The 22,737-nt window shown below is 38.7% G+C and overlaps 1 protein-coding gene across 1 annotated transcript; it reads right to left on the bottom strand.

Moving 5' to 3' along the window:
* Positions 1-2,241: 2,241 nt before the first annotated feature.
* Positions 2,242-2,913, bottom strand: LOC137025156 (single-pass membrane and coiled-coil domain-containing protein 3-like). Its single transcript, XM_067393189.1, has one exon. It carries the CDS (start codon positions 2,911-2,913, stop codon positions 2,242-2,244), a length of 672 nt encoding a protein of 223 aa, XP_067249290.1.
* Between the last annotated feature and the right edge of the window lie 19,824 nt (positions 2,914-22,737).

Genomic DNA, 22,737 nt, shown 5'->3' with positions numbered 1-22,737 from the left:
TCACGTAGCATTACATTTACCTCAGGCAAGTCATTCAGCGCCCACAGCTTCTTAGTTCGCCAGAGAAATGAACTCTTTAGCTAAATATATGCACTATATTTTCTTTGTTTTACTTAACCTGTTAGTGATGTCTTGATTATTTAATGTTTGATTATTTAACTTGCTCATCCTGACTTGTACAAGGCAATACATGCATCATTTGAAACTATTTAAATTTGACATTTATTTTCTTTTAACACTGATCAACGGACGTACATAAGATCATATCATTTAGATAACATGGAAGCTCCAGTGTGTGTTTGAACCAGTGATGTTTGGTTGAACCACTTAAAGGGATAGTTCATGCAAAAATGAAAATTTTTCAATATCAATTCAAGATGTAGGTGACTTTGTTTCTTCAGTAGAGCACAAATGATGATTTTTAACTCCAAACGTTGCTGTCTGTCAGCCAAATAATGGGTGTCAATGGTAACACAATTTATAAGAGTCAAAAATATGCACAGACAAATCCAAATTAAACCCTGCGGGTCGTGACGACACATTGATGTCTTAAAAAATGAAATGATCGGTTTGTGCGAGAAACAGAACAGTATTTATATCATTTTTTACCTCTAATACACCACTATGTCCAACTTCGTTCAGCATTCGCTTAATGAGGTCTGATCGCGCTCTGACAGCGGCAGTGATGTCTCGCGCATAAACTTCAATGAGTGTCAGACATCACTGCCGTTGTCAGAGCGCGATCAGACCTCACTTAGCGAGTGCCGTCATGAGCCGCAGGGTTTTATTTGGATTTCTCTATGCATTATTTTTGACTCTTATAAATTGTGTTACCATTCACTCGCATTATAAGACTGACAGACGGCAGCGGTTGGAGTTAAAAATCATCATTTGTGTTCTACTGAAGAAACAAAGTCACCTACATCTTGGATGCGCTGGGGGTAAGCAGATAAACATCAAATTTGCATAGTTTGGTAGTTCTAACAGTATTCAGGTACAGAGATGCTAGTTACAGATATTTAATAAAGTAATCAAATGTAAAATAATACTGGATAGTGTCATGGCAGATTTGATGTCTCTTTGTCCCTTTAGATCTGGTCTCGAAGAAAAACTCGCAGAGTCGAAGTTCCAGGTCTCAGAAGTATTTAACTTTATCATCAAGCAACAAAGTGAGATGCCAGCTCCGCATCTGAGGCTCTCTTAGCCGGGGCACAGTTTTATACATTTTTCTTATCTCTTAAAAAACATAACAAAGTAATATCATTGGCTGGTAATATCCACCCTTACATTTTCCCATATTCTCACTTACAGGTGCTCTCCCCCCACATATCTTTCCCATGTACTCCCCGACCTTTCTGCCATAGTCATTTGACTAATATAATTACAGGTGTTTCTTATGCAAGAGAATTTTCTTAGTAAGGGTGACCAGCTTCCAGCTACTGTACATCTTTTGATTTTCATTTCTCATGGCCTTCTGCCAATTTGAGGGTCAACCCTTTTCCCATTGGCCAAATGAAACATTGTATCAAACCAGTCAATACACCCCAGAGGCAAGAAGCCTTCACGTGACACCCTTTAATGATGGTCTTGTTCATTTCGCAGCCACCTGTTGTCTGGTGGAAATTTACCAACAAAATATGCTCAAGTAAACTTGTCTGACCCTTACAGTTACAGAGGCCTAGAGTGCCTCACAACACTTCTAGCTTTTATAGTAAGCAAACAAATTCTACTATTGTTTTCTAAAGGATGGATAAAATCTGTTAAAATATTAAATAGGTAAATCCTTGCAATTAATTTAAAGTTATAAACATTATTTAGTGACAGAGTGTTAATAACAACTCAAGCCTGTAGTTCAACGTGATTTTCATTGACTCAGTAATGATGGACAAGGACATACATGTGTTTTTGTATTTCATTTCATTTTATTTTTGTTGATTTTACAGCGATCACCACTGCACACACTCTGATCAGAGAGAGATGGCAGCACCTGTTTCAGGTATATTCTGACATCATATTTGCACTATGGGAAGAAGTGGACAATCACTCATGGTTTTATGACCCTTTAATAGCAGGAGAACTGTGATTCATTTCTCACTACATTCTTTCTTTTTATACATTTTTCAAAACATCACTTTGACCTTTCTGAATTTCTGCATGTTTTAAGCATAAAGATGTAATAACAATTATTAGTTTTTTAATTCCAGCAAACATTTCAGAGAGGAAAAAGAAAACATTTTAAACTTACATTTCCTGTTCATTCATTTCGTCAATTTTGACTTGCACCTTGATAATGTTATACTGATACTTTAAAGACGCTGGTTCAAATTCTTTCAAAGATTTGTCATACTCTGCCAGGGCCTCCTTAAGTTGCTCTCGCTCAACGCTCCCAAGAATGGCCTGAACAATCATGTCAATCCCCATAAACGCCACTCCCAACCCGACACTGGCAAATGTTATTGTTCCAATTTTAGCAAACGTATTTGTTATTTTTGCCAGAATTACTCCTTTATCAATTAAAAGACTAACTAAAGTAGTAGATCCCAAAGTTGCAACACCATAAACTCCTTCCATAATGTTTGAAATCAGTTGAAAGTCTGTAGTAGACAGAGACTTGTTTCGCAGCTTCTCATACAGGGTGGGATCCAGCTTCTCCTTCAGCTCCTTGTCAATCTGCTCTATCTTTGCCTGGACCTTTTGCATGCATTCAATCATCACATTACAGTTCTCCTGGAGAGTAACATTCTCATCCAGCTCAATATAATCGAAGGAGCAATTCAAGTGCTCGTTCATAGCATCAATTAGCTGGTTGGTGGCATAGAAGTTGCCCTTCATCAGATCTTGAAGCTTTTGACTTTTGCGGATGAGCTGCTCCCTTCTCTTGGGATTATCAGGGTAGAAGAGGTCACTCCACATTTTTCTTTATATTAGGATCCTTAAGAAGAGAAATAATTAAAGGAAAGTATAATAAACAGGGCATTAATGTAAGTAATTGATGAACATTAAAGTCAGCATGAAAAAAATGACCCTATTTACTTTGTTAGTGCATATCACTAGTCTTGTGGTGAACAATTAATCTGTGCAAGTTAATACACAGAAAAAAATTGTTTTTGTTTTTTTTAAATGATTGCAAACTGATTTTAGAACTTAAATATTTAGATGGAATAATGGGTGTTCTAGTATTGCATATAATTTTTGGGACATTTGGGAATATTCTATTTACTTTTATCAGTAATATGTTTTGTTTTTGTTTTTTTGAGCTGTGGAATGCTGAGATATATTTTAAACTGGATAAGTACATATAAGCTTTATGATTTTAAAAGCACTAAAAATGCTTTTGAATTAAATTGTTGCAGAAACATTACTAAATGTGTATTATATTGTAGGTCTTGACTTCATAAAGGGAAATATGGAGGAGACCTCTCAGCATACAAGTGATGCCACTTCTTCAGAGGAAGAGGATTTCTTCAAGCCATTGAAGTCATCCCAGGCACAACAAGGCCCAGCAGTGCTTGATGGCTATCTGACGTGTGCTGGTGATGACATGGGTGTCCTGAAAACCTTCCCACCTCTATTAAAGTTGTCATTAAGGCTCAACACTCCCCTACCTGCATCTGCTGCTTGCGAGCGACTCTTTAGCACTGCTGGCCTCATTTTCAGTCCAAAAAGAGCTAAAATAAATTCCAAGAACTTTGAGAACCAGCTTTTGTTAAAGTTGAATAAAAATATTGCCCCTCTCTGAGACTGAGAGGTACATCATATCAAAGTCAGCCCTGATTTGATTTTTTTTTTTTTTTTTTTTTTTGTCCATTTTACTGAAGAGACCTTTTTTGAAAATGTTTTACTTATGCCTTTTTTGAGCACTTGAGTTTGACTTGGACAGACTTGTTTAATCTGTGTTTTTGTTCTGCCATGTCGAAATATTGAGGTGTTTGATTTCTTTTCTATATTAGGAAGTAAAACCTCATAAATAAACTTTCTTGTTTTTCACTGACCTACACTATCTCTTTGTGTTGAGGACTAGTGCATCTTTGAGCCAACATTCAGTACGAGTAAAATACTTAAGTACTTTTAAAATGGGATACTTTAAGACTTTTACTCAAGTCATATTTAAATTGGTGACTTGTAACTTGTAGTGGAGTAACTTTTACAGTAAGGTATTTGTACTTTTACTCAAGTATGGCTTTCAGGTACTCTTTACACCTCTGCTAATAACATTTATTAATTCGCTTATAACGCCCACATTTGATGTTACAGAAAAAGGTTCAGTGATCCGTCAGATCCTGTAGGTCGGTTAGTACAGTTTACTGCTGAACAACTCATTTTGTTGGTGTTAAATAACAAAGAAATCGAAAATTAATAGTTAGTTAATACATCTTCAATCTCCCCTCGAAGCGCCGACAGTCCTCAGACAAGCTGTCAATCAACTTCGAATCATGATGACACGCCCCGTTTTTATATGCATCCAGCCTCCAGGGGGCGATCAAAGAGCCCGTGGCTTCACTTTTCAGAACGTATGAGACACACCCGGGTCCAAGTCATCACAGGTGCTGCATTATTACAGTTACCAAAAAAAGTAATTACTATTTCATTTCTATGGTTAGTGGGTAAGATTTTTTCATCAAATCCTTTTATCATTTATCATAGTTTTTTAGATATTTATCATATCTTGAGTATGCTTGTCACATGATTTGTTTCAAGTTTTCTGCGATCAATTAGTCAGCCTGACCTTAACCCAACATGGGCACCATTGGTGCAGGACATTCAGACTTTGTGAAAAGTAAATGTATATTAATCATGCTTTTTTCAGAAAAAAAAAAGCAAAACACCTGCTAATTTTGAGCATTGTCTTAAGATGTTGAAAAAGAAAAATAAGTTATATGTTGCTGTTAGTTTCCAAATATTGAAATGTATGTATCTCCCAGTAAACATTGCCAGTTTTGGGTATAAAAAAAAGAATTCTCCACAGTATTGTCAATGAATGGTATTTCAAGGTAAACTAGGCTCCCTGTACTGGTCAATGCATTATTGTGAAGCCTTATTCATCCTCTGACAGGCGCTTGAAATGATCATACAATAAGCTAGAGATGCATTAATGGGTCAAAAACGATTGTTTCTTAGAGTTTGTTTGTAAGAGTTTGTTTGTTCCGATCAAATGGCTTATAAAATCGCCACAAAATAAGTCACAAAAGTTATCAAAATGCAACATGTTGCATGTTCGTATTCGATGCAGAGAACAAAATGTGAAAAGCAGTGCATTTATTTGCGTGTTAAATTATTGCAAATACCATGTGTATATTGTGTTGCATGTAATGGTAAATTTGCTGCATTCATTTGTGGGAAGCTTTTACTTTTAATTGTAATTCTAACCAACATACAATACATAGAACTAACAAATTCCCAAATTACTCAAGAACTTCTGCCCAATTTACTTTAGTTTTTCAGTTTAGTTTGCAAGAACTATTTAAAACAGATGTGTGGAGCCACTTGACGCAGTCTTAACTTTTTCATTATTTAACATTTAAAGTAGTACCACAAGTAGAGTTCTGCAGTAGAAAAAAAAAACACTGTAGTCTTGGGGCCAGCTGCATAAACTACTATGTTAAGACTTTTACTTAGACAGATCTACCTTTTATTTAACTGACTTTAAAAAGTCAGAACCAGTCTTGAAGAAAAAAATTAGATGACTAACTTTACTAGTCTAAGCAGTTTATGCAACTGGCCACTGGTAGTATAAAATGATAGTATTTGATTTGTGTCCCTTTAGACAAAGTGTCTGCAAAATAAAAGAATGTAAAATGTGAACTAGTAAAACCTCAACAAACTCAAAGACAGACCTGAAGTTGAAGAAATGGTCTGCTTGGTCAGCAAGCTGGACGGTCAACAGGCTGGTGTTGGTTTGTAGGTCGACGAGTCTCAGAAGAAGCCTCTGAGATCAACAGCACAGATCCAGTGATTTTATAGGAAGCTCATTGGCCACACCTTCGCAACACCTGGATGATTCATCCTATTTTGGTTGGCAGAGCTGCAAGGAAAACTTAACATTTTGCACTGTCAGAAAAAAACAGGCAAAACTTGTACTTGTAAGGGTACAATGGCTTTTCAGTGGGGAATTATTAATTCATTTCTGTACCTTTACATCTTTTACCTTTTAAGAGGTTACCCTTGGTGTTTAGGACCTCAGTGAAGTCCCAGATGGCATTTCAGTGTTTATTATCTGTATTGCGGGAGTGAGATGGTCCAAATTGTGTGGGTGAAAATAAAAAAAACTGTAATTAATAATAATAATGCCAGAATAAAAAATATAACGCTGTTTAGCTTTTCACACAGAAAAGTATTTAGCTGATTATATTATTGCAGATAATATCTTAGTTTCATTCATTAATTTGCCAATAATCACTGTATTTAAATAATTAAAGGTGGCGAAGAACATTTTTTCAAAAGATGTAATATAAGTCTAAGGTGTCCCCTGAATGTGTCTGTGAATTTTCAGCTCAAAATACCCCCTAGATTTTTTTAATTATTTTTTTTTAACTGCCTATCATTATAAATGCACCGATTCAGCGCGCGGCCCCTTTAAATCTCGCGCTCCACGCCCCCAGAGCTTGCGCTTGCCTTAAACAAACAAAGTTTACACAGCTTATATATCCCCTTAAAATGGATCTTTACAAAGTGTTTGCCATGCAGCATGTCTAATCGCGTAAGTACAGTGTTTATTTGGATGTTTACATTTGATTCTGAATGAGTTTGATAGTGCTCCGTGGCTAACAGCTAATGCTACATTGTTGGAGAGATTTATAAAGAATGAAGTTGTGTTTATGAATTATACAGACTGCAAGTGTTTAAAAATGAAAATAGCGACGGCTCTCGTCTCTGTGAATATAGTAAGAAACGATGGTAACTTTAACCACATTTAACAGTACATTAGCAACATGCTAACTAAACATTTAGAAAGACAATTTACAAATATCACTAAAAATATCATGATATCATGGATCATGTCAGTTATTATTGCTCCATCTGCCATTTTTCGCTGTTGTCCTTGCTTGCTTACCTAGTCTGATGATTCAGCTGTGCACAGATCCAGATGTTAATACTGGCTTGTCTAATGCCTTGAACATGAGCTGGCAAATGCAAATATTGGGGTCATACATATTAATGATCCCGAATGTTACGTAACAGTCTGTGTTATGTTGAGACAGGGTATCTGCAGATATGAACAAGTTAAATTTAAGACTTTTTAAGACTTTTTTAATACCACCTTACATGAAATTTAAGACCTAACCTACGATGGAAACACACACATTATTTTATATGTGTGTGTATATAATTGTTATTATTGAAGTACCTGCGAAATGTCCTGTAAAATGTAATTTATTCCTTTGATCATTTTCAGCATCATTACTCCAGTCTGCAGTGTCACATGATCCTTCAGAACAATTACAATTTGATTTGATACTCAAGAAACATTTATGATTATTATCAATGCTGAAAACAGTTGTGCTGCTTCATATTTTTGTGGAAACGGTGATATTTGTTCGTTTTCTTTGAAAAACAGGAAGTTCAATAACAGCATTTATTTGAAATTATATTACATGTATTTATCAAATATATTATTTATTAAAATATATTCTGTAACATTTTAAATGTCTTCACTCTTCACTCACTTTATCACTTTAAAGTATGACAGATTAAAGTATTAATTTTTGTATTTTTTAAATCTTACCAGAAATGTTTAAATTGGATTTCCACAATTTTAAGCAGCAAAAACTGCATTTTAACCTTAATAATATTAATAGTGAATGTTTCTTGAGCAGCAAATCAGCATTTCTGAAGAATCATGCGATACTGAAACTTCTCTTTGTAAACAACAGAATTAAAAATCATTCTAAATGCAAATTTAAACATCACAAGCAAAGTAGCATTTACAGTTAATCGAAAATGAAAACCCACACCTGCTACAGCAAGCATGCTATTTTAATAAATCACAGCCGTTGCAAATTATATATTTAATCCCAAGTTACCGAACACGTTTCAGCGCTGATTCTACTCGCATTTGGTGCGTTGAGCCATTTGAACTCTTTTAGGGATCGTTCATATGTCGCGTCTAAAAACGCATGGAAAACGCGTCGGCGCCGCTTTCTTCTTTCCAAAGCGCTCGGGCGCTGCGGTAGCGTCTGTCGTTACTACGCAACCATGAGACGCGCTCTCTATGACGAGTTTGTTTCAGCAAATGATATATGGATTACCAGCACCGAAAATCACTTTCAGTAGCTTTGCCACGGCAGATTTATTTAAAAATGTGTATCCGTGTACAACTCTGATCAGATATTCCTACATCTTTGCTGAGCTTTGTCCTACAGATGGCGCCGCGCAGCGCTGGACCCTTCCGTCGGTGACGTATTAGAAAACATAAAACATACATAAAACATTTTCGCAGTAATTTTACGAACGCACCCACAATAGCCTAGTTTATGTACCTGTTCATTTTTTTAATAAAAATGACAAAATTAAAAAAATTAAGACTTTATAAAGCCGTGATAAGACTTTTAAATACTTTTTAAGGGTCTTAATTTTCCCAAAATTGATTTATCACCTTTTAATACTTTTCAAGACCCCGCGGATACCCTGTGAGATTCACCTGTTCTTCGGAGGTCTTTTAAACAAATGAGATTTATATAAGAAGGAGGAAACAATGGAGTTTGAGACTCACTGTATGTCTTTTCCTGAACTCTTGTTATTCAACTATGCAGAGGTAAATTCAATTTTTCATTCGAGTGCACCTTTAATTCTGGTGCAGCACTGTTGAAAAGAACAAGGAATGAAAAAAAAAAACCATTCATGATGAGCGCAAAATTCAGAATACAATGGTAAAATCTACAAACTCATTTTCAGACTAATGCAGCAATGCATTGTGATGTTCAAATAGTACAAAACTCCACAGTGACATTGGCTGTGTCTGAAATTGAAACTCTTACTAATCCCAATATATTGTATGTTTCACAGTTTCCCTTTCTTTGTGTTTTGTGTTTGTTTTGCAAACTGTCGTCATGGACACTAATGTGATTAGTTATTCAGTTCAGGTGTGATGTTAATTATCCTCATTTACCTGTGTATTCAAGTTCTCAGTTCAGTGTTGCCTGGTCTTGTGTATGTGATGGTTGTGTTTGCCTGCCTATGTTAGGATTTACCTGTGGATACTGTTAAAGTCTTTGATCTTCTTCGTCGTATGTTAATGTGACGGATGTTAATAAGTATGTACATGTACTTTATGTAAATACTTTAATGTATTTCACTAATCATCCTTTCTTTCAATTTTTATTGATTTTCTTAGTATTAATTTGTCCACGAAAACCTCATCATTTTGTTTTATACCTTATTTTTGCTATTTTTGGAAAAAAGTTTTATATTTCTCTTACGTGGTGACATCATTTCTGTTCAGCCCGCGCTGCTTCCTTAGACCGCATTGAGCGCGCTGAGAGGAGGTAGGCAGTCAATGGTGCTCTCTCAATATAGACTTATAAAAGTTCTAAAAGTCTGATTAAGCCAGTAATATGCATTAATATAATTGTTCAGTGTTATAAATGTATTGAGAAATGTTTTGCGTATGGATGGATTGGATTTAGTAGTTTAGTAGTTGCCATGTAAAGTGGTTTGAGTATGTGTGTGCGTATATGTGTGTGTGCGCCAGCAGAACGTGGTGATTAACAAATTAAATAACTGCCTTTAATTTGTGCAGATAAAAATCACAGACAGACTGTATTTCTCATACTCTGCTCTTTAATCCATCCAGGTACGATTTACATTTGTTCTTATTTTCCAATGTATTCATTTTGTATTAATTTGTTCTTTTTCCAATTTATAATCGATTGAAAACTAGTTTATTTTGAATGTTTGTAACAATTAATTTTGCACTTAATGTTATTTATATGTTTTGTGCATTTTGTTATCACTGTAATGTTTGCTTAGACCGCATTGAGCGCGCTGAGAGGAGATAAAAATCACAGACAGACTGTATTTCTCATACTCTGCTCTTTAATCCATCCAGAGGGCCAGAATAAACTCCACAGCAGCAGCATTTCCAGTTGTCTCCTTGTCTTCTGTCACACAACGCAGATTGAACAGTAGCCAGAATTGGGCTGGTTACATTGGTGCCGTGACCCGGATGGAGATCAGCTCGCTGCAGATCTTCGTCCAAGGATCAATGTCGTTTGGTCGCCGGTGGGCGCTGCACTTCAGTCAAGGTTTCAAAGAACAGTAACACAAAGTAGTGCATTTTTGCTGAATTGGACATTTCACTACATGATTAGTACAAAGTGGTTCATTTTCATTGAACTGGACGTTTCACTACATGATTAGTGTCACTACTTTTACTTTTTCTCATTTTATATCTTTTAATCATTTTGTTGTGTTTACAATGAGTTTTTTTTTTCTTTTTCATTTGAGATCTACATTACTCATTGTTTGTTGAATTACATTAATGAGAAAAGATGGCACATGGTTACAATATGGACAATTTTAATGCTGATGGTAACATGTCTGATTCAAGTTTTGGTAGAGGGAGACTTTTCAGTGATCGTACATTTACACCTGTTACTGGGAGGGGTCATGTAGAACAAACGCCACCTGAATTTTGTTCCACACGAGTAACTGAACAAACACCTAGTCAGTTACGAGGTAATCCATTATCAGTCTGCCCAGACTTAAGTGATCCAGCATGGTTTAATCTCATAACGCACATTGCCCAGGAAATAGGACAGACTATAATTTCTGCTCAAAGTGGGGTAGCGTATGGGGAAAGAGAATCCAACAATGCACAAACTCGAAGTTTAGGTGCAGGTCAGTCATTCTCAGAGGCACCCTCTCTTAATTTGACGGGAGTTAAATTAGTCATGCAGTCCGAAGCAAAAGAGCCCCCTGCCTTCCGAGGAGATGGAACAGATAAGTTCAGTGTGCATGAGTGGGAGGATTTAATGGACACTTACCTGCGGAAAAGAGGCATTCCATTGTTGGAACACTATAATGAAATCCTTTCAAGACTTATGGGTAAAGCCAAAGACATTGTTAGAATTACCCTTCGCAGTAACACTTCCCTGAGACCCTCTGAAAACCCCAAAGTGATATTTGATATCCTGAAACAGCATTTCAGTGAGGTCAGATATTCTTACATGCCCTTAGCTGATTTCTACAGCACAGTACCTGTTGCGGGAGAAAATCCAGTTGAGTACTGGGTCCGTCTAAATAAGGCTGTCGATGTTGCAGAGGAGGCTTTGACCAGGCTTGGGAGACAGATGGATAATCCGTGCCAGGAAGCAGCCATGATGTTTGTCAAGCATTGCCCGGATCCAGCCCTGTCAGCCATTTTCCGCTTAAAAGCACCTGATAAGTGGACTGCGAGTGAGGTACAAGAACATCTTGACAGATATCAGACTGAACAAAAGGAACAGTTAGCAGTCAAATCCAAGCGTAACTTTGCTGTGAGAAATGCTGCAGCTCACACTCAGTCACCTATGGAGGGTGAGGTCGCAACCAGCACTTTTCCTGTTGTGTCATCTGATAACACTAACTCTAGCACCCCATCTCATCTACAGAATGATGATAACTGCATGAAGACGCTCATCAGTCTACTTGATCGTGCTCTTTCCCAGAATAGTCAAGCAGAAATGAGGCACTCTCGTCCAAGCCAACCACCTATGAGAGCATGCAAGGTGTGCCATTCCTCTGAGCATTCCACTCTAGCACATTGTAGACGGCACAGACTTTGCCTTGCCTGTTTCCAACCCGGTCACATACAGAGAGATTGTGCAAAAATCCAACCCAGCAATGGCAAGCAGTTTGTACAGCCGCCTCAGAGTTCACAGACTTTAAAATAGTCGGCCCACACCTGGAGAGGGGACGTGTGGGTAGAGTGGAACAAACCCTCGAAAATGCAGACCCTAAGCAAGTTTATGAAAGTGCATGTGCACAAGCTCCAGCTGAAGTTAAAGTGATTGCACAGAATATGCAAACTCTTGAAGTGTTTGATGAATTGTTTTATGCACCCGTCTGTGTCGACAACAAATTTCAGATGATGGGAATGTTGGACTCAGGATCTATGGCATGTACTTTCAGTGAAGCAGTAGAGAGCAGAATGCTGAGCGAAGATGTGTTGCCAAAGCCTACACCATTGCCACAGGAAATAATTTTAATAGGATGTGGAGGTAAAGCAACTAAACCCAAATGCATGTATGAAGTTGAGCTGAAGGTGTATGGTGAGAGATGTTTAGTACCTGTTCTAGTCGTGCCAGGACAAAGAGATGATTTGATCATTGGTACCAACGTAATTAAGTTCATCATGCATAGGATGAAGATCAGCAATGATTACTGGAGGATTTTGTCTAACCGTGTCTCGGAGCCATCATCATCCTGTGAACAATTCTTGGATGTTATGGCAAATACTTGCCGTTGGAGAGGTGAAGATCCACCCGACAAGGTTGGGACTGTTAAGCTTCAGCAGTCAGTTACACTAATGGCCAAACAAGAGCACCTTGTCTGGGGACGGCTGCCGAGTAATGCTGCTATGTCACCAGGAAGTACTGTAATCGTGGAGGCCACTTCTTCTAGATCCATGCCACGGGACATCATCATTGGCCGCGTTGTTACACCGTTGTGGGGAGACCGTTGGGTTCCTCTAAAAGTTACCAACATTTCAGACAAACCAGTCACCCTCAAGAGGAATCGTAAGCTTGCAGATGTGTTCCCGTGTCTAGCTGTAGAAGATTTTGACCTGTTGCAGGGTTTCAGTCATGCCCAAGTGCCAACATCTGAGAGGTCTTCTCAAGCTGGTGCTTCAGCTGATCTTAAACAGAGACTAAAGGCTGTAGGCCTCAGTGACATTAATATTGACTTATGTTCTGTCAAGACTACAGTAAAAGAAAAGCTTGTCCAGCTTCTTGAGAACTACAATGATGTATTCTCCAAACATGCTCTGGATTGTGGGGAAGTCAGGGATTTTGTCCATCGCATTCGCTTAATAGACGAGCGTCCATTTCGACTGCCATACCGTCGAGTACCACCTGGTCACTATCAAAAGTTGCGCCAAGTTCTTTCCGAAATGGAAGAGCAAGGAATAATTCGGAAATCAGTGAGCGAGTATGCTTCGCCTTTGGTTCTAGTATGGAAGAAAGACGGCGGCTTGAGGATTTGTACAGACTTTAGATGGCTGAACGCCAGAACCATTAAAGATGCACACCCACTCCCACACCAATCTGACTGTCTGGTTGCCTTGGGTGGAAACACTCTCTTCAGTACTATGGACTTAACATCAGGCTTTTATAACATCCCCATGGCTGAAGAAGATAAGAAGTACACAGCATTTACGACTCCAGTAGGACTCCATGAGTACAACAGGATGCCTCAGGGGCTGTGCAATAGTCCAGCATCTTTTATGCGTATGATGTTGAGTATCTTTGGAGATCTGAATTTTAGTAGTTTGCTGTGTTACTTAGACGACCTACTGGTGTTTGCACCTGATGAGAATGCAGCTCTGGAGCGGTTGGAGGTAGTATTCCAACGATTGAGGAACCACAATCTCAAGTTAAGTCCAAAAAAGTGCCATCTGATGCGGGCCTCTGTTAAGTTTTTAGGCCACATCATTGATGGGAATGGTGTTTCTGTTGATCCATCAAAGGTTGAAGCTATAGCCAAACTGTCAAAAGCTGACCTCATGGATGAAGATGGCTGTACTCCATCTGTACGGAGGATTAAGTCTGTTCTGGGAATGATCCTCTATTACCAGCACTTCATCCCAAATTGCTCCTCCATAGCCAAACCACTCTTCTCCCTAACAGCTGGGCAGAAAAGGAGAGCAAAGGTCAAAACCGAGGCTAAGGCTGGCACATACAGAAAGCTCAAGCCAACGGACTGGACTTCAGAGTGTGACGACGCTCTCTTTAAACTAAAGAGAGCTTACTGCATAGTGTGGTTCTAGTACACCCCGACTTTTCTCTTCCTTTAATCCTGTCAATTGATGCTTCTCTTGATGGACTCGGGGCTGTGTTATCGCAGATACCAGCAGGCGAGGAGAAAGCCCGTCCCATTGCATTCGCAAGCAAATCTTTAAGCAGTTCTCAGAAGCGGTATCCAGCACACAAGCTCGAGTTTTTAGCGTTAAAGTGGAGCGTGTGTGAAAAATTCAGTCATTGGTTAAAGGGCCACACATTCACCGTGTGGACGGACAATAACCCGCTCACATATATACTAACGAAGGCTAAACTCGATGCTTGCGAACAGCGTTGGGTGTCTAAGCTTGCGGCTTACTCCTTTGATCTTAAGCATATTGCTGGAAGAAAGAACACCGTAGCTGATGCTTTGAGTCGGGATCCTTTTGCAAAAACAGTCAGTCACAGACTCATCACCGAGCAGTATGGCAGTTTACTCACTGAGGCTGAAGGTATTAATGAAAATGGAATTCAAGACACTTTCCGTTTGCAAGTAAACAGTCTCCTTGTGTCATCGCAGCCAAATTATCCAGTGTCTTGTGATCATACAGCAGTTGGAATTCATTTGAATCTCCATAATCAGTGGGAGACCGTAACTGAGCTAAGGGCCATCCAGGCAGTTCAGTCCATTCAGGATGCAGTAATGCCCGGATGCAATGCAATTTCAGAAATCCCTCTTGAGAAGATCCAACAGGACCAAGAGTCAGATCCAGTAATCTCAAAAATTATGCCCTTCCTGAGACAAAAGAAGCGACCATCAAGGCGAGAGAGGGCTGGAATGGATGCCAGGGCATTAGTTCTTCTTAAGCAATGGGATCGGCTGAAGATTCAAGATGGAGTAGTCTATCGTGTCTCTAAAGATCCTCTAAGCCATCACAAGAGGTTCCAGCTTGTACTTCCTTCTAGTCTCAAGGCTAAAGCTTTAACTGGTGTACATGATCTGGCTGGACATCAGGGACAGTCAAGAACTCTCCAGCTAACCCGAAATCGCTTTTTCTGGCCTAGAATGGAGCGTGACATAAGGGAGTATGTCAAGTGTTGCCAGAGATGTGTATTGGCCAAAACACAGAGCCATCTGCTCGAGCTCCACTTGAGAGCATAAGAACTTCTGCCCCTATGGAGTTAGTGTGTTTGGATTTTTGGAGTGCTGAGGACAGCAAGCAGCGTTCTGTAGACGTATTAGTTGTGACGGATCACTTCACAAAGTTGGCCCATGCCTTCCCGTGTGTAAACCAGAAAGCAAAACAAATTGCGAAGAAGTTGTGGGATCACGTCTTTTGTGTTTATGGTTTCCCAACACGCATTCATACGGATCAAGGAACCAACTTTGAAAGTACCCTCATAGCAGAACTGCTCAAGCTGGCAGGCATTGAAAAGTCACACACTACAGCGTACCACCCGATGGGAAACGGTGGGACAGAGAGGTTTAATCGGACTCTGGGTAGTATGCTTCGCTCTCTGCCTCTCAAAGAGAAACACAAGTGGCCTGAGCAGATACAGACTCTGACGTTTGCATATAATGCCACAGTACACGAGACCACTGGTTACGCCCCATTCCAGCTGATGTTCGGCCGCATTCCAAAGCTTCCTGTTGATGTCATGTTTGGGCAGGTATTGCATGACTCTGTGATTGTTGACCATGGTAGCTATGTGAAAACACTCATGTCTTATCTCCATGAAGCAGCACACATTGCCCAGAAACATGCTGAAAAAGAACAGAAAAAGCAAGCAAAGTGTTATAATCGAAAGGTAAAGGGTAAATATTTGAACATCGGAGACAGAGTGCTCCTTGCAAACAAGAGTGAAAGAGGAAAGAAAAAGCTTGCTGACAAGTGGGATCCAACTGTCTATACTGTAAAGGATGGAACAGCTTCAAACCAACATATATAAACTCACTGACGAGGAAGGAAAATCCAAAGTGGTGCATCGAAATTTGATTCTTGATATCAGCTTCCTGCCTGTTGAATCACCTCAAGATGACAAGGACATACAGTCTAATGCCGTGAATATGGAGAGTGAATCTCGCGTGTCTGAGTTGTCTGACTCATTGGAAGAGGAGAGTTCTTTTGAAAGAACGAGGGCATGGGTGCTTGATGATCAGAAGAGATTGGAGGTCAAGAGTTTATGGATGATGATGTCCTGGAATCTGATCATTCAGTCCACGGTCTGAGTGTCTGTGACCAAAATCCCAGTGATAATGAGGCTGTTGTGGGTTTTGATCAAGTATCTGGCATAGAGACTGAATCCCCTACTAGTAATCCTGACCCTCAAATAGAAACTGTGAACGACTCTCATGCTAACAGCATTCCTGACACACAAGCACAAATTTCTACTGACACACAGGGTGTTAGAACCCGTGCAGGAAGGGTGGTCAAAAGGGTTAGCCGTTTAATTGAGTCAATGGCGCAGAAACCATTTTATGGTCAGAAAGTGGGGTCATCTGTAGCAAGGAGATCAGGGTCATTTCTTTCTTTATTTTAAAAGATATTTGTTCCTATGAAAAAACTGTAAGAATATTTACAAAATATGAATTTCATGAAGTGTGATATAGACCAGATTGTTGTATGTTGTACAAGGCAGCATACTGTTCTGAGAATGTCTGAGACTTGATCAACCTTGGACTTTTCTTGACCTGTAAAGCGGGTAACTTACTATGTTGAACTGTGAATGAGATTCATTGAAAATCTGGTTCTCTGGGATCAATTTTGTCATTTGGTCAGGATATTAGTGAAATTCAGGAGGGGTGAATGTGACGGATGTTAATAAGTATGTACATGTACTTTATGTAAATACTTTAATGTATTTCACTAATCATCCTTTCTTTCAATTTTTATTGATTTTCTTAGTATTAATTTGTCCACGAAAACCTCATCATTTTGTTTTATACCTTATTTTTGCTATTTTTGGAAAAAAGTTTTATATTTCTCTTACGTGGTGACATCATTTCTGTTCAGCCCGCGCTGCTTCCTTAGACCGCATTGAGCGCGCTGAGAGGAGGTAGGCAGTCAATGGTGCTCTCTCAATATAGACTTATAAAAGTTCTAAAAGTCTGATTAAGCCAGTAATATGCATTAATATAATTGTTCAGTGTTATAAATGTATTGAGAAATGTTTTGCGTATGGATGGATTGGATTTAGTAGTTTAGTAGTTGCCATGTAAAGTGGTTTGAGTATGTGTGTGCGTATATGTGTGTGTGCGCCAGCAGAACGTGGTGATTAACAAATTAAATAACTGCCTTTAATTTGTGCAGATAAAAATCACAGACAGACTGTATTTCTCATACTCTGCTCTTTAATCCATCCAGGTACGATTTACATTTGTTCTTATTTTCCAATGTATTCATTTTGTATTAATTTGTTCTTTTTCCAATTTATAATCGATTGAAAACTAGTTTATTTTGAATGTTTGTAACAATTAATTTTGCACTTAATGTTATTTATATGTTTTGTGCATTTTGTTATCACTGTAATGTTTGCTTAGACCGCATTGAGCGCGCTGAGAGGAGATAAAAATCACAGACAGACTGTATTTCTCATACTCTGCTCTTTAATCCATCCAGAGGGCCAGAATAAACTCCACAGCAGCAGCATTTCCAGTTGTCTCCTTGTCTTCTGTCACACAACGCAGATTGAACAGTAGCCAGAATTGGGCTGGTTACATTAATACAGCCAGAAAGTTACAGTAAAGCAGTTGAGTTCGTTATTTCAGCAGGGAGTGTGAATGAAAAACAGTGAGCAATTTCAAATTTTGACATATTCACTGTGATTCGGAGAGACTGTAGATATACCAAGACAGTCCATTCATATTTCTATGAATGGGAGAAGGTGCAATGTGCAATATGGCAGAATAAGTCCTGCCTTCTGAATAAAAGAGCCATTAAGAAACGGCAACACACTCCGGCAAAAAAAACAAAACAAAAAAAAAACACAGACCTTTATTTACAGATTATGTATAATATTGAGAACACTGAAACATTGTGAAGGAAATTTTACTGTGCTGACTGTCATAAACAAATGCAAAATGCTGTTTCAATTCTAGATGGAAAATAACATTTGATTTTCCATTAAACTTCAATAACTATGTGTTTCTCACAATTGAATATCTTCAAATAAAAACATTTATTGTGCTCTCATAATAGTTATTTGTCCTTTTGGACAAAAGCACAGAATCGACTTTTAGGTGCTGTCTGACCGATACCTTATCCGGGGGAAAAAAACAAGTCTGTATTGGACCACCGTATCCATAGATATAACCCCTTGTATTTTTGTGTATTAGAAATGTTACCTGACTAGAGCCTTATGATAAGGTGCAAAAGGAGGTGAGAGTGTTTGAGAAGTGATAACCCAATGTTCAGAGAATTGGCTATGCAAATCCTAGTAAAATTTCACAGCTTCTGAGATGAAGTATATGGCCATAAAATGCAATCTCACACAAATTAAGTTGCTATCATTTACTCCCACCTCTCCCATTTTTTAGGTTGTGTAGATACATGGGCCTGCTTGCAAGTGTGCTATTAAAGAAACCAGAAAGATCTCTCGTTTGGTGAACTTAATGATGGGCCAGAGTAAGAATAAGCCAATTTAAGTGCAAAACGAGCCCGATATAAGGTATTGGAATAGGCAACGTAATTAGCAGGCATTTCACACACACCATGAGAACTAAAAAGTGTCATTCATTTTGTGACAAAGTGAAGTATATAACTTTCAATTTATAGACTGAATGTTACATAAAGACCTATAAATAACCATGGTTATTGATGAACAGGCATATTTGCTGAGGGTGGGGGTGATTGACAACTGGCATATGATGTGGTGTTAAGTGATGATTTTCCTTTTTTTAATTGATCTTGTCAATGCAATGACCAAAACTTGTGCAGAGGTAACCCAATCTCAGACTAAAGGTCTACAACCCCGTCCTAATGCCCATGCAGACCTATTTGCCGGTTTTTCCTTTATTTTTGCTAATTTTAGTAAACTTTCACATTAACATGCAAATCCTACACTGTTATTAATACAGGGATCGGCTGGAAATAGTGACCTCTCCTGGATTGATTTAGTATTAACATTATAATCTGAAAGCGATCTTTACATTACTTGTTTTAATGTCCAGTGGGCCGTATTTAAAGATGGGCCGCCAATTGCCCATCCCTGAGCTACACTATAAAAGTTATATGTTTGAAAACCACTGAGCTGACCCCAAATCAGCCCAAATTGACCCAGTTGACCCTTCGCCGGGCGTTTGATTGACAAGCGATTTAACCAACCAGAGCGCCGAATCCGCCATTTTGTCCGACAAAGCAGTCAGGAGTTAGAAGATTAACCTGGGTGGGGTTAAACTTCAAAAAGTGTGTATATTGACGTCTTTCCGCATTTGAAACAGCATTCATTCTCATGTTCATTCATGTTTATTTGATGCTATAAATGGACTATGATCGGTTTATGAGCCTCTTGAGCTGAGGCGCTCCAGCAATCTGTCACGATCATGGTCACGACACATTAAAGAGCCACAAAACGGTTTTTATTGTTTGAATTTCTTTAATAACTACACAGTTTGAAAGCTGGGACTTTGTTTAATGTCATAAGTAACCTGCTCTGTCTTGTCTGTCGATGTGTGGTCAGTATCCTCTTTGTTCCGTGATGCATTTATCACTGTGTGTCAGCGCCACGGCTTGTCGGACAAAGCAACAGTAACTAAGGGGGGCGGGTCTTTGCGAAGGGTCAATTGAAAGGGAACCCATCCAATCTGGCAACACCGGTGGCAGACACAGTTGCTATCACAGTATCCAGCATGCATTGAAGCACATCACCATTGATGTGGATTGTATACAACTGATGATAACTTGAATAAAATTTTCACAAATTGGACATGCTCATCATTAAATTATGATACAGCACCACTACACCTCGTTCCAAATTATTATGCAAATTGGATGTAAGTGTCATAAACATTAATTTTTTTTGTTTTTCAGTTAAACTCATGAATAATATCGTGTCTCGGGGCTCTTTGGATCACTGAAATGAATCTCAGACACCTGTGATAATTCGTTTTCCAGATGAGCCCAATTAAAGGAAAAGTACTTAAGAAGGATGGTCCACATTATTAAGCAGGCCACTAAAATAGTGCAGTGCATTGAACAACGTATGAAAACATTAGATATTTCACGAAAACTTAAGCGTGATCATCGTACTGTGAAGAGATTTGTGGCTGATTCGGAGCACAGACGACTGCAGATAAAGGCAGAGCAAGGAAGGTTTCTGACAGACTAATTCATCAGATTATGAGAGCAGCTGCTAAAATGACATTGCAGAGCAGCTGCTGGTGCCTCTGGAGTCCTGCGAACCTCAAGGTGTAGGATCCTCCAGAGGCTTGCAGTTGTGCATAAACCTATTCGGCCACCCCTAACCAATGCTCACAAGTAGAAACGGTTGCAGTGGGCCCAGACATACATGAAGACTCATTTTCAAACAGTCTTGTTCACTGATGAGTGTCTTGCAATCCTGGATGGTCCAGATGGATGGAGTAGTGGATGGTTGGCGGATGGCCACTATGTCGCAACAAGGTTGCAACCTCAACAAAGGGATGATGGAGTCATGTTTTGGGCTGGAATCATGGGGAGAGAGCTGGTAGTCCCCTTTAGGGTCACTCAGGTGTGAAAATGACCTCGGCAAAGCATGTCGAGTTTCTGACAGACCACTTTCTTCCATGGTACAAAAAGAAGAACCGTGCACCATCTCATGCTCCAAAGAATACCTCTGTGTCATTGCCTGCTATTGGCAGAAAAGATGAGAAACTCATGGTGTGGCCACCATCCTCCCCTGACCTCAACCCCATTGAGAACCTTTGGAGCATCCTCAAGCAAAAGATCAATGAGGGTGGGATGCAGTTTGCATCAAAACAGCAGCTCTGGGACGCTATTCTGACATCCTGCAAACAAATTCAAGCAGAAACTCTCCCAAAACTCCCCAGTTCAATGGATGCAAGAATTGTAAAGGTGAAATCAAAGAAGGGGTCCTATGTTAAGATGTAACTTGCCCTGTTAGGATGTTTTTGATTGAAATATCTTTTGATTTTAGTAAATATGACCACCTAATGCTGCAAATTCAGCAAATGCCCGTTTTCAGTTCTTTACAACCTATAAAATGTTTTAACTCTGTTGTGCATAATAATTTGGAAAAGTGAATTTTCAGTTTATGTTTTAAATAAATACTGTTATCATTAGGAAGTTTGTTATATAAAATTTGAATTATACCCTAATGGTTGATGACTTGAAAATTATACTGACTGTCATTTGCATTGACTAATTATGAAAATCAGAGAAAGATATAATTTGCATAATAAATTGGAACACGGTGTACATTTCGTTTTTTATTATACAGAACACTCTCTTGTTAAAATACACTACCAGTCAAAAGTTTGGAAACATTACTGTTTTTAATGTTTTTGAACAAGTCTCTTATGCTCATTAAGGTTGCATTTATTTCAAAATAATTACAGAAAAAACAATAATATTGTGAAATATTGTTACAATTTAAAACTATGGTTTTCTATTTTAATATATTTTAAAATATAATTTATTTTTTTGATCAAAGCTGAATTTTCAGCATCATTACTCCAGTCTTCAGTCACATGATCCTTCAGAAATCATTGTAATATGCTGATTTATTACAAATGTTGGAAACAGTTGTGCTGCTTAATATTATTTTATAACCTGTGATAGACTCAGGAGCCACGCAATATCGCGTTCAATATCGACGGCGATTCATATCGATATTGAACGCGATATTGCGTGGCTTGTCAGTGAACTACGGCTCTGTCTATTAAATGTCGCTCCATTTGAAAGCAGGTGATGGCGATTTAGCAGTAATCAGGGAACCGGCTTTACTGACGAAATGCGCGTGACAAAAGCATTCGATATATCGCCCAGCCCTAAACAACAATCATACATCATTTCACGACGACAGACGAAATACGACATTGTCATTATTTTCACGCCAGCTAGAGGATGCATGACTTTAAAGTGGACCTATTATGCAAAATTCACTTTTGCATGGTGTTTGGACATAAATGTGTGTTGGCAGTGTGTGTACACAACCACTCTATAGTGATAAAAATCCACCCACTCCTTTTTTTAATCCCCATAGATCATAAGCAGTGTGTCAGAACAAACTGTTTCCAGATCCCTGGCAGTGTGACGTCACAAAAGCCACAGGCCCCGCCCACAATGTTAACTGACACTTAAGTTTGAACATAGACCCGCCCTGAGCGAGTTGTTCACAGCGAGACGCCATTGCTGCACTGACGAGAATCTCTCCCGTTTTAGGTGTTCTGTAGCTGGATGGATTAATCCACATAACTCTCTTCATTTACTCCCTAAATCTGAGCTGCTGAAAACAAGGTGGATTAATTTGGTTTACCAGGAAAATGCTCCTTCAGTTCTGTTGAAATTCGAATCATTTCACACCGGACTGCTTAGTGAACGAATATCAATACAAAGGGACAATACAAAACAGAGACTGTGCTAGAAATGTGCTACTCAAGGAGGATACACAAGTAAAAACTGATCCGAAACTGTTCGTGATCCAGCTTAAAGCCTCCAGAGTGATACTGGATATGACAGTAATGAAGGTGAGAGCACTTTATTACAGTTCATCAGAGTTGATTTACAGGTATAAAGTTTATTATGCACCACCCGAAAGGCATAAGGTCTTTATATATTTGTTTACTGTTAGTTGTAACGAGTGTTTCTGTGTTCTTCGCTAT

This window comes from Chanodichthys erythropterus, chromosome 8 (genome assembly GCF_024489055.1).
Source record: "Chanodichthys erythropterus isolate Z2021 chromosome 8, ASM2448905v1, whole genome shotgun sequence".
Lineage (NCBI taxonomy): Eukaryota > Metazoa > Chordata > Actinopteri > Cypriniformes > Xenocyprididae > Chanodichthys > Chanodichthys erythropterus.
This window is presented reverse-complemented; position numbering and strand designations above follow the sequence as displayed.

What these genes read in the sequence shown, in the direction of transcription:
- LOC137025156 (XM_067393189.1), bottom strand. Translation starts at nt 2,913, where the DNA reads ATGTGGAGTGACCTCTTCTACCCTGATAATCCCAAGAGAAGGGAGCAG.